The 15529-nt window shown below is 38.0% G+C and overlaps 1 protein-coding gene across 1 annotated transcript in view; it reads left to right on the forward strand.

The window, feature by feature from the left end:
• LOC139967570 (uncharacterized) overlaps positions 1 to 5917 on the forward strand; it is a 142104-nt gene extending 136187 nt beyond the window's left edge. The window contains exon 8 of the mRNA XM_071971514.1: positions 1628 to 5917. Coding sequence (XP_071827615.1) covers positions 1628 to 1675 — 48 coding nt within the window. The 3' untranslated portion in view covers positions 1676 to 5917. The remainder of the gene's footprint in view (positions 1 to 1627) is intronic.
• The last annotated feature ends 9612 nt before the right edge of the window (positions 5918 to 15529 follow it).

The following is a 15529-nucleotide window of genomic DNA, read 5'->3' on the forward strand; positions in this document are numbered from 1 at the left end:
GCTCAAGGGAGATTTTTATTTGGGGATATGATATTTATGGTGGAATCTGAGAGACTCTTAAAAAACTACATTTTCGACATGAATGATAAAAAGCAAGTTGCAATAAAAAAAAAAGTAAAACATCACAAGTGTAAGAGAAAATTTTCTGTGCAATTAAATTCTACCTAAATTAACCAAGCACTTTCATCTAGCAAGGAATGAATAGAAAACATGTAATTATAGATCATGTGTAAACAATTAAAAATTTGTTGTCTATAATGGCAGAGTGAGAAACTAGGGAAATAAACAAACTCCCTGGGATACCCTGAAGTCTGGAGGAAATTCCCAGGGATGCTGCGAGAGATTTTCAAAGGGCTGTAACAACTAAGCAGTTTAATTTATGTAGCAATTAAATATGACAACTTTTTGCTGCATCGAGTGCTGAGAAACTGCATGCAAGTGAATCAAAATGAAACCTAGTAAATCTTTAAAGGGTTATTCTGATACGCTGAAGTTGGTTGCTTGATAAAATTGAAATATTATACATCTTTTGGTCAAAGCCACTATCCTCATAGCATTTTGTGTGATGGTGGAAGGTATGGAATTTTGCACCTAATTTGGTCATGTTTTGTGAATGGCTACAAGCAGAGTTAAAATGGATGTCGTCATGGCAATCGAGTTGAAACTGTTTTGTTTGTCTTTATAAGTCATTCAACCACAGAGTAAAAATATATATTTTCACAAAAATAGTAGCTTTTTGATGAGATTCTAACTTCAGAGAACCCAGAAGCACTTAAAAAGCCAACGTCCCAATATGTTTCACATTTTCATGGATATTAAACTTACCGGCGCCCACTGAAATTGAACATGATAATTTCATCTATGGAGGATTTGAGAAGTCGGTAATTGCAAATTTTAAATATCCTTGAAACTAGACTGGTTAATATAAATATTCAGATCATTTGCGATTGGTGATTCATGGTTTTATTCAATGATGGGGAAAATAAGAAAATATCAATTTTAATCAAATTTAGGTCTCCCTGTCCTCGACTCCCAGGAAACCTCTCAACCTTTTTGTGTTTTTGATGTATTAACATGCATGCAGGCCTATACAGAGCTGCTGGGTGCTGCGATCACAGTGCTGTTTGCACTTTTCTTAATTCTATTGTACCATACGGTGATAGTGAGAATGCTAGACTCTAGAAGCAAGAGCCACCTGTTATTGTCACCTGCAGGATAATTACAAATAACAAACTGTTCCGTTTCATAATCATAAATAAAAATCCTTACATGACTCATTAGGAATTCAGATTGCTCTTAAAGTATTAAAGCAGTCAACATGAAAGCAGAGAACATGAGATTTTTTTCTTTTTCCCCACGAAAGTAGAGAAACAGGAATAAGGTGATATTTACACAACCCCTAGTGAACAATTTTAAACCAAACTTTATTATTTATTTGAAAAGAAATTTTTAGAGGAAGATGTGTAAAATGTTCCAATTTGCCAGTCATCCATGTATCCCTTAAAAATCTCATCAAAAAAGTACTTGTTTAAAACTTGAATCCAGAGTCCTGCTATTTCAATATTTATAGTCACCTCTGTATGAAAGCTAGAACACTAAATTTTCTTGTTCTTTCCCTTTTTTCCAGGATGAAACTATAACCAGATCGATGCATGTGTTTGACACCATACTCTGAGGAATCGATGCGACTCCCCCGGGGCAAGACCTGATGCTTTACATCAAAGAAGCGTGATGTCACATCATTGAAAAAAGGGGCGACGACACTCTCTGTCACAAAGAGGCCACAAGTTATTATTTCTTTTTACAGGATCATTTGGTTCTTGCTACAGACGTGACCAAAACGACTATTTGCGGTGTACTTCTCGGGATCACTAAAACTTCATCCATAAATGATTTGTCTTGGTTTATATGATTTCATTTTCTTGGTTATGTTTTTTTGAGTATATTAAGCTTCCATTATATTTTCATGAGGTGCATTCTTGTAATTAAATACTTTAAAACTAAGATTTGAGAAAATTAAATACTTAACAATCGTTAGTATGTCGTTATTAAGAGAATTATCGATAGAGAAGGGAGAGTATTTAAATGGATTAGCTCTAGTCAATTGTAATTAAACAGTTTAAAAACAGAGTTTGTATGATTCGAGTCAATCGAATAACGATTTGTTTGTAACTTGTAGTGAGCAGCCGAATACAAAATGTGACTCTGAGTGTCTGACATGCACTGGTAAAAGTACAGCTAGCTGTAGAGAGCATCAATTGCTCTCAGCCAATAGGATTATAGAATGTACATGTATGTGGCCTGAAAGTTCATTTGAAAGAACAATTCAACTTCACAAGACTGCATGGACACTCTTTTGTAGTTTAATGTTTCAAAATTCTCTAATTTGTGTGAAATGTGGAGACAACTTACACTTTACTGATTTTTTTTTATTGGTTGGCTTAATTTATATTAAAACACCACAAACACTATGCCCCTCCCACACTACCTCCTCAGTATGTAGTAATATGTTTATTGTAGCACGATATGTTAAAACTTCTAACCATAACAAGCCTGCTTGGCATTAAATGAGATTATCTGCGATAATCCGGACTGACAAGAAGGGAGGAGGTTCATTGGAGAGCCTTCACCCCTGGGGTCAATGAGGGGACAGTGGGGGGTCAATGAGGGGACAGTGGGGGGGCCAAAGAGGGGCATTGGGAACTTGGGATAAATAATAATTCATTTTCATCTTCATAATGTAGCTTAAGATAAACAAGAAAGGGGCCCCATTGACTTACTCTTCCCCAGGGTCCCCCCTCTCCCCCACCTGGTTCTCAATGCCACTGGCGATAATATACAACAAAGGACAAGTATGTGGTGCACAAATTATCTTTGAAGGTTGCTATGGCAATAATTCATGTAGGCTATATGTAATCATTAAAATGAAGCCCTTCAGGTAAAACTATCTAGTCTTCATTTTGTCTGTTATGCTAATGAAGTTTTATTGGAGAGGTGAACTTCAGTTTGATTTGATGAATTATTCATGTTACTGAGGAAGCCATCGAAATTGGCCCATCAATCACTAATGTCGAGAGTCTGATCTCTGAATTTCACCGCTAGGCTAGGCCGATATATTTACAAATGTATGTTTGATGTAATTTACCCAGAAGCTAATTCTTCTTATCACAATATGCCAAACCTTTTCTTGAGAATATGCAACAATGAATTGAGATGTTTTAAACGTAAATATCATGAAGCGACAATCTAGAAAAGACGCTGTTGTTTACAGGTTGTAAGTAAATTAACAATGGATAATTGTCAGAACTCCTTTGTTCTTATAAAAAGTTTTTTGTTTGTTTTTTGGAAACATATGCAACTAGACGAATTTCAAATTTAAATCTGGGAGTAACATATTTCTGGCTTCTATTATTCTATTAAAAACAATGAGGTCCTGTCTGCAATGCTTGTAAATTCAATTGAAGTTTTGAAAACTAAATATAATGTTTTGTCTATTCACAGCTGATCATTCAAAACTTCAAAAAAATATTCCTTTTGACGTAAATATCAATATATTTTACAGCCTGGCTATGCATGCATCATATTTAACGTATAGTTATTGGTTTGTCTATTTGGCATATAGTGATTGGGATGGAAGTGTTCACTAAGCCTTATTAAATAACTGTTTGTATACACTCGTTCTGCTTAGTATGCAAACATTCCTTAAAAAATGTTTTAATGTCTGCAATGATTGTTCTGAATCTACAAAAGAAATTTTCACTGTACGATTGTTGACCGATCTGCGGTGTTTATAGAAGGAGGAAACTTGTACAGCTCTCCTTGTGGTTACTCTTTATAGTTAAACTCAAACCGTTTTTGGCTATGAAAGATCATGTAGTGTATCTGTCCTTTACATTTACACAGTGAATCGTTGGTCAGGACCATGTGTGGTATCTTCTACTCCCAATCGAAGGGAAGTTGTGATTTCCATTTGTCATTAAACACCATCATAAAAGTCTCATTTCTAAAGTCTTGATAAAAGGGGACTGTGGGTTGAGAGTGGATCAAGTTGAAATTTTTTTCTTTTTTTTTTTGTGCCCATGCTCTAGCATGGGGGACTTTTCTTCATAAGTAGTACCTTTTAAGCTCAGACCATTTCCCACGATTTAACTAATCCAAAAGAAATTTGAATAAAGAATTTTATAATATTATAATAGTTATTATAATAACGTATATGTGATATTGAAGAACACATGGAGAGCGTTGCTTAATAAGTAAAATGTGCAAGAAATGAAACACATTGCATATTTGAAAGAAAAGAATTGGATTTAGACCTCAATCTATCTCATTACCTTTGCAAGCTGAACATGCAAAGACTTCTTAGTTGATACGATTCAAAGATGGTTCGTGCCCACTAATATTACAAGTGTGCACTAGGACACTAGTATTTTCTTTATAACATTGACTGGTAAATTGTTAATATCAAGTTGACATGGTGTTAATTATATAGCATGTGATAGTATTCATTTGGTGGAATTAACAAGTTTTGGTTTGTAAGAGTTTTAATTGTCTGATATCAGTTTATAGCACTAAAACACAGCTGGTTCATGCTAACTAGCTAGCTCAAAGACTTTTTATCCAGGATGCTGCCATTTTTAGTATTGCCTAAGTTTTGTTTGATATTTTTTAATATTTTCATCTTTTCTTTGGATAGATCATGGTGTCTTTCATTGGCTTTGTTATAAGACCCTTTGTCATCATGTTTTGGGGTTTTGTAAATATCACATTTTATGGATGACAGTGCAAATTTTAACTCCTCCCTCCCTCCCCCTCCCTCCTTCCTTCCCCGTTCCCTGTTAGATGATCTGCCACCAGTATCACCGTTTGATGTGAATTGTAAATAGTGTATAATATTGTCTTCACAAAGTGCTTGCACAGATGCATGCTTCATTAATACTAGAGTATATTTTAAGTATAAGAAAATTGTCCATAGTAACATGTCCATAGTACCCCTTCGCATCCGACATGAAACCCTCGAGATTATAACCACCCGCCTGAAACTGAACTATCAAATTCTCAGAAATGTCATTCACTTTCAGAGACATGCACCAGGGGAGGAGTAGGGGTGGGGGTGGTGCTAGGATGGAGGACAAATGTCAGGAGTGTAGCTGTTCTCTAACAATCCAACATTTCCATCCCATAGTATTAAGTAAGTGGGCTGTTGATGCAAGCTGTTATCTTGGGGACAAAATGACTGGTCTTTAAATATATGAGAGATATCGCTCCCCTTGCCACCACCCTCTTTCAAATAAATTCTTGACTGACAATACCTTCATTTCCCCCCTCCCACCCCCTCAAAGGCCCCTCCCCCACATCCCTAGGGGAGTGTCATAAGTAATATTTTTTAAAGTGTTGTCATCAGCTGTCTGGCTGATTATATGAATATTAAGATTATGAATATTAAGGGATAAATATTCTATTACAAGATGCAGCAGATATTACAGACATTTGCTTTTGTGTTTGTAGTAAAATAAATGTGAATCTTAAATTAATGCCTCTCCCCCCTCCCTCCCCTCCTCACTCCCTCCCCTTGCTATAAAATAGTTCTATTCTTATTGAAATGTATAATGACAGGAACAAGTTTAGTGTTGTCCTTGTGTTCATCAACTGCGTAACTAAACTTTCTACATAGTGGTATGATTGTATCTTGTTGGTATCATTGACATGGTACGGCACAGTCAGATTCTTTTCCTTCCTCACATAGTGTTAAAGCCTTCATTATTTTAACTATTTTAATTCCAAGATGATAATATGTGGATAATATTGAAATAACAGATTTTATGTCTGTAAAAAAAAAAGACAAAATATTTATTATTATTTCCAGGAGTTTTATTTCAACATTCATATGGGACATGAATAAATTCATGTCAAACACTGAGCCTTTGTGTGATTTTTCAACTTATTTATTGAAAAGAGCTTTTTTGGGTTTGAACCAAAGAGTACACCACTCCATGCGTCACAATCAATCATTTGTATAATTTCTACATGATATACATTAAATTCCCCATGATCAAACCACATTATGGACAGAGTCCATAAGTACACTGAAAACTAACTTTTTGCATTTCATAAGTTCATTTATTTCCAGTATAAATATAAATATTTATAAACAGGACATCAAAAGTGAGCATGTAATAAGAAAATATTATTTTAAAATGTTAGTGTACATAAAAACAAAAACAAAATATATATATATTACAAGTGTAGCTGTCTACAATAAAATACTGCAGCAAGCTGTGGCTGAAAACATGGATAATATTGCAAGGTGTGGCTTAAAAGCAATAGATGTAAACATCTCCTTATGTTCAACGAAACATTTTGAATGATAAAAGATTGCAATCGAGTCCACTACTTTCAGAATTAAGGTCTGTTCTCTAAAAGGCAGAGAAATTTCCTTCTAAAAGTCACTTTCCTTTAAAAGCGATTCTTGAAAAGCAGAAAGAAATTGATCGCAATCATAAATTTGCTCTGCGATATGCCTCCGTAGATGTAAAATGATGTTATTACTCTATTCATTTTGTTATCAAATACTTAACTCAACTTCAAGACCTTTCCTGGCCCCTTAAATATCAATGTCGCATTGCATGACTTTTACCAAAATCCCTGAGTGAGGTTGACAACGCTGCACATCTTCTTACCGTTCCTCTGAAGCTGCTTCTAGAAATACTGAAAGGTTGATCGGCAATAAAAATGAGGTATGAAACCTGGAAACAAGAGGTAAAAAATAGTTGTATGATTTATCGCCACAAATTCTGGATATGGTAATAGTCCCCAAGTATTAGGGTTTAGATAACATAAAATTGTTGAAGGATATGAAATATGACAAACTCTTAGAGCAACTACCATGGGCTTGCCTCTTCAAGATATTTTAATATCCTCCCATAGTGAAGATACCTAAAAACAAATTCATTCTTTGATGTTCAACTGGCTACATTTCGAATTAGCCACAATGCAAATGGCAGGTACCATTATGTATGTGGAAGGTACCATCATCCTGGAAGGGGAACTTTTCAAAAGTCATTAGTATTGACCTACGGAGGCAAAAGGATGCCATGATGAATTGTATTTTTTTTATCCCTTCTGGATGATCAGAAGGATCCCTTAATCCATATGCATGACCATTAAGATCGTTATGTCTCAGAAATTCGATATTTTCCCCCAAAGTTTGTAAGGCCTTAGGATTTGTCAACATTGGACCCAAATCGCGACTTTTTCGATTCTTGCCAGAATCACACATAGCTGGACTTGGGCGACATTCTAATCATATACCAGAGATAATTTCGTTAGTGTTCATCCCTATATTAGCCAAACAACATATTTAGTAGTAAATTTTGATCATAATGTTACGATTATATTTTATCAGTTTCCCCGCTTAAAATGTAATAGAACAGACTTCATAGAACAGCATCATGCAATGTTCTTTGCTATTTCCATGGAGAAGCTCTCAGCTTTAAGCATATTTCGAAGTTTTTCCAAAAACGAGCTTGCGTACCTACATACACATGTTATATAAATGTCGTTACACGGCATCCGTAGTGACATCGTTTTTTGTGAAAATATCCTTTTTCTCCATGCCTTTACTCTGCGATCCAAAGATATCTTTTAGAATGGTTGTGATAATGGTAACATCTAAAGCATTCTGAGTGGTATTTCTATATTCTGTGAAATGATCTCTTTGAGAAATCAATGGATAATTTTCCCGTACGTTTTCACGGTAGGCCCCTTCGTTCAAGGTCACCGGATGACTAAAACATTAGGTTCAAAATATCCCGATTCTGGTCCCCGTTTGCCACACTTACCGCGACAATTCCTCGCTACGTATCTACGGTGTCTTCTAAATGACATCATTATAAACAACGTTCTACATCATCCATAAGGTCTTTATTGTCTTTCTTACGTCATTTCTTAATACTTTTCTACGTATTAAGAAAATTAAGGAAAAATAACCAATGAACGTCTAGAACTCAACAACCTCAAATCTCCTTCTATAAGCGACCAATTTATTTTGGAATTGGGTGTTGTGTGGGGGCGTGGGGGCCAAAAACCTGATTTGCAGTTTTTCCAAAACTGACCCAAAATCGATTTCACCCAAATGACGTAACAGTCAGGTCCAAATCTGCTTCCGTTCTGGAGATACGTGGTCCCAAAGGATCCGATAGAAATACATGTTCTTTATAAGTGCAAAATTCGGAAAACCCCTTCTTTTCAGCCCACTCAAATTTGTCCCATTTATTCATAAATGTCAAGATAAAACTCAAGATGACAAACAAAGGTTTGATTTGACTGCTTTGAAATCACGTATCACTGGCAAGATGCGTCAAGCGCCCTTTTATTTCGCTCAGTTTGCAACTTTTCAGAGGAACAATAGAAAACGGAAAAACTTTTAGGGACAACAAAAGGTTTTAATCCTTTGTTCGTCGTAAAAGTTTTTCGCTCTTACTTTTTCGAGTTTGAGGTGCAAAAATTTGTTGTCGCAAAATCGATAAATGTGTATCTTTTCTGGTAGTTCGCGACACGCTGATTACGAATCTGAAGTTTATTTTGGAATTGGGTACCAAAAAGAAGTACTTTTTTAACTTTTCAGACAAAAAACCTATTTTTGGCGCAAATAAAAATTGCCAAAAATTGACCCAAAATCGATTTAGCCCAAAAGACGTAATAGGAAGTAATCGATGCTCAGGAGCCCAAATCTGCAACTCCCAGGTCCATATCTGCTTCCGTTCGTGAGATACGTGGTCCCAAAGTACAAGATAGAAATAAGTGTTCTTTATAAGTGCACAAACCCCCTCTTTTCAGCCCACTCTCTTGTCCTCTCTGAAACACCCATCGACATTAAAATTAGACGTGGAATAGAAGACACCCTTGTCTTTGTTATACACCAATTTCGTGTAATTATCTGACCGGGAAAGGCTTTTTTCGCTCAGTTTGCAACTTCAGAGGAACAAAAGAAAAGCGAAAAACTTTTCGGGACAACAAAAGATTTAAGCCCTTTGTTCGTCGTAAAAGTTTTTCGCTCTTCATTTTTCTTGATCGAGGTGAAAAAAATTGTTGTCGCAAAAGCGATAAATGTGTATCTTTTCTGGTAGTTCGCGACACGCTGATTACGAATCTGAAGTTTATTTTGGAATTGGGTGTTGTGTGGGGGCGTAGGAGGCAAAAAAACTGATTTTGCCTGCTTTTTTTCCAAACCTGTTTTTGCCAAAATTTACCCCAAATCGACCGAAAATCGATTTCGCCCAAATGACGTAACCGGGGGTAACCGATGCTCAGGAGCCCAAATCTGCAACTCCCAGGTCCATATCTGCTTCCGTTCGAGAGATACGTGGTCCCAAACGACCCGATAGAAATACGTGTTCTTTATCAGTGCAAAATTTGGAAAACACCCTCTTTTCAACCCCCTCTCTTGTCCTCTCTGAAACACCCATCGACATTAAAATTAGACGTGGAATAGAAGACACCCTTGTCTTTGTTATACACCAATTTCGTGTAATTATCTGACCGGGAAAGGCTTTTTTCGCTCAGTTTGCAACTTCAGAGGAACAAAAGAAAAGCGAAAAACTTTTCGGGACAACAAAAGATTTAAGCCTTTTGTTCGTCGTAAAAGTTTTTCGCTCTTCATTTTTCTTGATCGAGGTGAAAAAAATTGTTGTCGCAAAAGCGATAAATGTGTATCTTTTCTGGTAGTTCGCGACACGCTGATTACGAATCTGAAGTTTATTTTGGAATTGGGTGTTGTGTGGGGGCGTAGGAGGCAAAAAACCTGATATTGCCTGCTTTTTTTCCAAACCTGTTTTTGCCAAAATTTACCCCAAATCGACCGAAAATCGATTTCGCCCAAATGACGTAACCGGGGGTAACCGATGCTCAGGAGCCCAAATCTGCAACTCCCAGGTCCATATCTGCTTCCGTTCGGGAGATACGTGGTCCCAAACGACCCGATAGAAATAAGTGTTCTTTATCAGTGCAAAATTTGGAAAACACCCTCTTTTCAACCCCCTCTCTTGTCCTCTCTGAAACACCCATCGACATTAAAATTAGACGTGGAATAGAAGACACCCTTGTCTTTGTTATACACCAATTTCGTGTAATTATCTGACCGGGAAAGGCTTTTTTCGCTCAGTTTGCAACTTCAGAGGAACAAAAGAAAAGCGAAAAACTTTTCGGGACAACAAAAGATTTAAGCCTTTTGTTCGTCGTAAAAGTTTTTCGCTCTTCATTTTTCTTGATCGAGGTGAAAAAAATTGTTGTCGCAAAAGCGATAAATGTGTATCTTTTCTGGTAGTTCGCGACACGCTGATTACGAATCTGAAGTTTATTTTGGAATTGGGTGTTGTGTGGGGGCGTAGGAGGCAAAAAACCTGATTTTGCCTGCTTTTTTTCCAAACCTGTTTTTGCCAAAATTTACCCCAAATCGACCGAAAATCGATTTCGCCCAAATGACGTAACCGGGGGTAACCGATGCTCAGGAGCCCAAATCTGCAACTCCCAGGTCCATATCTGCTTCCGTTCGGGAGATACGTGGTCCCAAACGACCCGATAGAAATAAGTGTTCTTTATCAGTGCAAAATTTGGAAAACACCCTCTTTTCAACCCCCTCTCTTGTCCTCTCTGAAACACCCATCGACATTAAAATTAGACGTGGAATAGAAGACACCCTTGTCTTTGTTATACACCAATTTCGTGTAATTATCTGACCGGGAAAGGCTTTTTTCGCTCAGTTTGCAACTTCAGAGGAACAAAAGAAAAGCGAAAAACTTTTCGGGACAACAAAAGATTTAAGCCTTTTGTTCGTCGTAAAAGTTTTTCGCTCTTCATTTTTCTTGATCGAGGTGAAAAAAATTGTTGTCGCAAAAGCGATAAATGTGTATCTTTTCTGGTAGTTCGCGACACGCTGATTACGAATCTGAAGTTTATTTTGGAATTGGGTGTTGTGTGGGGGCGTAGGAGGCAAAAAACCTGATTTTGCCTGCTTTTTTTCCAAACCTGTTTTTGCCAAAATTTACCCCAAATCGACCGAAAATCGATTTCGCCCAAATGACGTAACCGGGGGTAACCGATGCTCAGGAGCCCAAATCTGCAACTCCCAGGTACATATCTGCTTCCGTTCGAGAGATACGTGGTCCCAAACGACCCGATAGAAATACGTGTTCTTTATCAGTGCAAAATTTGGAAAACACCCTCTTTTCAACCCCCTCTCTTGTCCTCTCTGAAACACCCATCGACATTAAAATTAGACGTGGAATAGAAGACACCCTTGTCTTTGTTATACACCAATTTCGTGTAATTATCTGACCGGGAAAGGCTTTTTTCGCTCAGTTTGCAACTTCAGAGGAACAAAAGAAAAGCGAAAAACTTTTCGGGACAACAAAAGATTTAAGCCTTTTGTTCGTCGTAAAAGTTTTTCGCTCTTCATTTTTCTTGATCGAGGTGAAAAAAATTGTTGTCGCAAAAGCGATAAATGTGTATCTTTTCTGGTAGTTCGCGACACGCTGATTACGAATCTGAAGTTTATTTTGGAATTGGGTGTTGTGTGGGGGCGTAGGAGGCAAAAAACCTGATATTGCCTGCTTTTTTTCCAAACCTGTTTTTGCCAAAATTTACCCCAAATCGACCGAAAATCGATTTCGCCCAAATGACGTAACCGGGGGTAACCGATGCTCAGGAGCCCAAATCTGCAACTCCCAGGTCCATATCTGCTTCCGTTCGGGAGATACGTGGTCCCAAACGACCCGATAGAAATAAGTGTTCTTTATCAGTGCAAAATTTGGAAAACACCCTCTTTTCAACCCCCTCTCTTGTCCTCTCTGAAACACCCATCGACATTAAAATTAGACGTGGAATAGAAGACACCCTTGTCTTTGTTATACACCAATTTCGTGTAATTATCTGACCGGGAAAGGCTTTTTTCGCTCAGTTTGCAACTTCAGAGGAACAAAAGAAAAGCGAAAAACTTTTCGGGACAACAAAAGATTTAAGCCTTTTGTTCGTCGTAAAAGTTTTTCGCTCTTCATTTTTCTTGATCGAGGTGAAAAAAATTGTTGTCGCAAAAGCGATAAATGTGTATCTTTTCTGGTAGTTCGCGACACGCTGATTACGAATCTGAAGTTTATTTTGGAATTGGGTGTTGTGTGGGGGCGTAGGAGGCAAAAAACCTGATTTTGCCTGCTTTTTTTCCAAACCTGTTTTTGCCAAAATTTACCCCAAATCGACCGAAAATCGATTTCGCCCAAATGACGTAACCGGGGGTAACCGATGCTCAGGAGCCCAAATCTGCAACTCCCAGGTCCATATCTGCTTCCGTTCGGGAGATACGTGGTCCCAAACGACCCGATAGAAATAAGTGTTCTTTATCAGTGCAAAATTTGGAAAACACCCTCTTTTCAACCCCCTCTCTTGTCCTCTCTGAAACACCCATCGACATTAAAATTAGACGTGGAATAGAAGACACCCTTGTCTTTGTTATACACCAATTTCGTGTAATTATCTGACCGGGAAAGGCTTTTTTCGCTCAGTTTGCAACTTCAGAGGAACAAAAGAAAAGCGAAAAACTTTTCGGGACAACAAAAGATTTAAGCCCTTTGTTCGTCGTAAAAGTTTTTCGCTCTTCATTTTTCTTGATCGAGGTGAAAAAAATTGTTGTCGCAAAAGCGATAAATGTGTATCTTTTCTGGTAGTTCGCGACACGCTGATTACGAATCTGAAGTTTATTTTGGAATTGGGTGTTGTGTGGGGGCGTAGGAGGCAAAAAACCTGATTTTGCCTGCTTTTTTTCCAAACCTGTTTTTGCCAAAATTTACCCCAAATCGACCGAAAATCGATTTCGCCCAAATGACGTAACCGGGGGTAACCGATGCTCAGGAGCCCAAATCTGCAACTCCCAGGTCCATATCTGCTTCCGTTCGTGAGATACGTGGTCCCAAAGTACAAGATAGAAATAAGTGTTCTTTATAAGTGTACAAATTGGAAAACCATTTCTTTTCAGCCTCCTCTCTTGTCCTCTCTGAAACACCCGTCGACATTAAAGTTAGACGTGGAGTAGAAGACACCCTTGTCTTTGTTAAACACCAATTTCGTGTAATTATCTGACCGGGAAAGGCTTTTGTCTATATGATTTCTATTTTTGTTCATAAATCATAAATCAGGTTTTTTTGCCCCCCCCCCCCCCCCACTGCACGCCCACACACAACACCCAATTCCAAAATAAACTACATATTGGTAATCAGCGTGTCGCGACCTACCAGAAAATATACACATTGATCGCATGTGCGACAAAAAAAATTCACCTAAAAAAACCGTTAGCAGTTTTTGCCAAAATTTTGGCCAACATTTGACCATTTATTCATAAATGTCAAGATAAAACTCAAGATGACAAACAAAGGTTTGATTTGACTGCTTTGAAATCACGTATCACTGGCAAGATGCGTCGAACGCCCTTTTATTTCGCTCAGTTTGCAACTTTTCAGAGGAACAATAGAAAACAGAAAAACTTTTAGGGACAACAAAAGGTTTTAATCCTTTGTTCGTCGTAAAAGTTTTTTGCTCTTACTTTTTCTTGAGGTGAAAAAACTGAATGTCGCAAAATCGATAAATGTGTATCTTTTCTGGTAGTTCGCGACACGCTGATTACGAATCTGAGGTTTATTTTGGAACTGGGTGTTGTGTGGGGGCGTGGGGCCCAAAAACCTGATTTGCAGTCTTCCAAAACTGACACAAAATCGACCCAAAATCGATTTCGCCCAAATGACGTAACAGGGAGTAATCGATGCTCAGGAGCCCAAATCTGCAACTCCCAGGTCCATATCTGCTTCCGTTCGGGAGATACGTGGTCCCAAAGGACCCGATAGAAATACGTGTTCTTTATAAGTACACAATTTGGAAAACCCTCTCTTTTCAGCCCACTCTCTTGTCCTCTCTGAAACACCCATCGACATTAAAATTAGACGTGGAGTAGAAGACACCCTTGTCTTTGTTATACACCAATTTCGTGTAATTATCTGACCGGGAAAGGCTTTATGTCTATATGATTTCTATTTTTTTCATAAATCATAAATCAGGTTTTTTGGCCCCCCTGCACGCCCACACACAACACCCAATTCCAGCCCAAAATCTGCAACTCCCAGGTCCATATCTGCTTCCGTTCGGGAGATACGTGGTTACTTTTTCTCGAGGTGAAAAAACTTTTTGTCGTGTACCTTTTCTGGTAGTTTGCGACACGCTGATTACCGTAGTGTTAAAGTGTAGACTTACTTATTCTTTTATTCTTAGCTTGTAAATATAAGTTAGTCTTCTCTTTCTTTCTTGTTTAATCCTGTATTTATTGCTTTCTAGTAGGTTTGTAAAGTGAAAATGTGAATAAACTGAAATAAATATTGGAAATGAGCAATATTTCTCAACAGTTACAGTGGTCAGTGCCCGTATCTGAAGAGCAAGACAAACTCCTTATCTAGGGTTCAACCCCAGTGAAGGCAGTTTTCCTTTTGCTATTCTTATACCCCTTTCCTTCCATCATGAACCTCAAATATTAGAAACAAGCATTATTTCTCAAGAGATACAGTGGCGCAGTGGTCAGTGCCGGTACCTGAAGAGCAAGACAAACTCATTGTCTTTGGCTCAAAACCCAGTGAAGGCAGTTTTCCTTTTACTGTTCTTATACCTCTTTCCTTCCATCATGAACCTCAAATATTAGAAACAAGCATCATTTTCAAGAGATACAGTGGCGCAGTGCCGGTACCTGAAGAGCAAGACAAACTCATTGTCTAGGGTTCAAACCCCAGTGAGGGCAGTTTTCTTTTTGCTGTTCTTATACCTCTTTCCTTCCATCATGAACCTCAAATATTAGTTACAAGCATTATTTCTCAAGAGATACAGTGGTCAGTGCCGGTACCTGAAGAGCAAGACAAAGTCATTATCTTGGGTTCAAACCCCAGTGAAGGCAGTTTTCCTTTTACTATTCTTATACCTCTTTCCTTCCATCATGAACCTCAAATATTAGTTACAAGCATCATTTCTCAACAGATACAGTGGCGCAGTGGTCAGTGCCGGTACCTGAAGAGCAAGACAAACTCATTGTCTTGGGTTCAAAACCCAGTGAAGGCAGTTTTCCTTTTACTGTTCTGATACCTCTTTCCTTCCATCATGAACCTCAAATATTAGAAACAAGCATTATTTCTCAACAGATACAGTGGTGCAGTGGTCAGTGCCGGTACCTGAAGAGCAAGACAAACTCCTTGTCTAGGGTTCAATTCCCACAGAACGCATGTCTATGGTTCAAGTCCAGCCAGAGCCTTTTAATTTTCTGTTCTTTGGAGGACGTGGAAGTATAAAGGTAAAAAACGAAGTTATTTCATTGGGAACCGAAATGGTGTAATTGGTAGTTCCGTATGCGATTAGAAATTTCTGATCGGCTGGGTTCAAGACCAGCCAGGGTGAGTGAGCGTTGGCAAAAGGAGTTCGCCGGCCCCCCTCCCCCTGACAAGGTTCCCAAGCGGAC

Source organism: Apostichopus japonicus, chromosome 5 (genome assembly GCF_037975245.1).
Source record: "Apostichopus japonicus isolate 1M-3 chromosome 5, ASM3797524v1, whole genome shotgun sequence".
NCBI classification, from domain to species: domain Eukaryota; kingdom Metazoa; phylum Echinodermata; class Holothuroidea; order Aspidochirotida; family Stichopodidae; genus Apostichopus; species Apostichopus japonicus.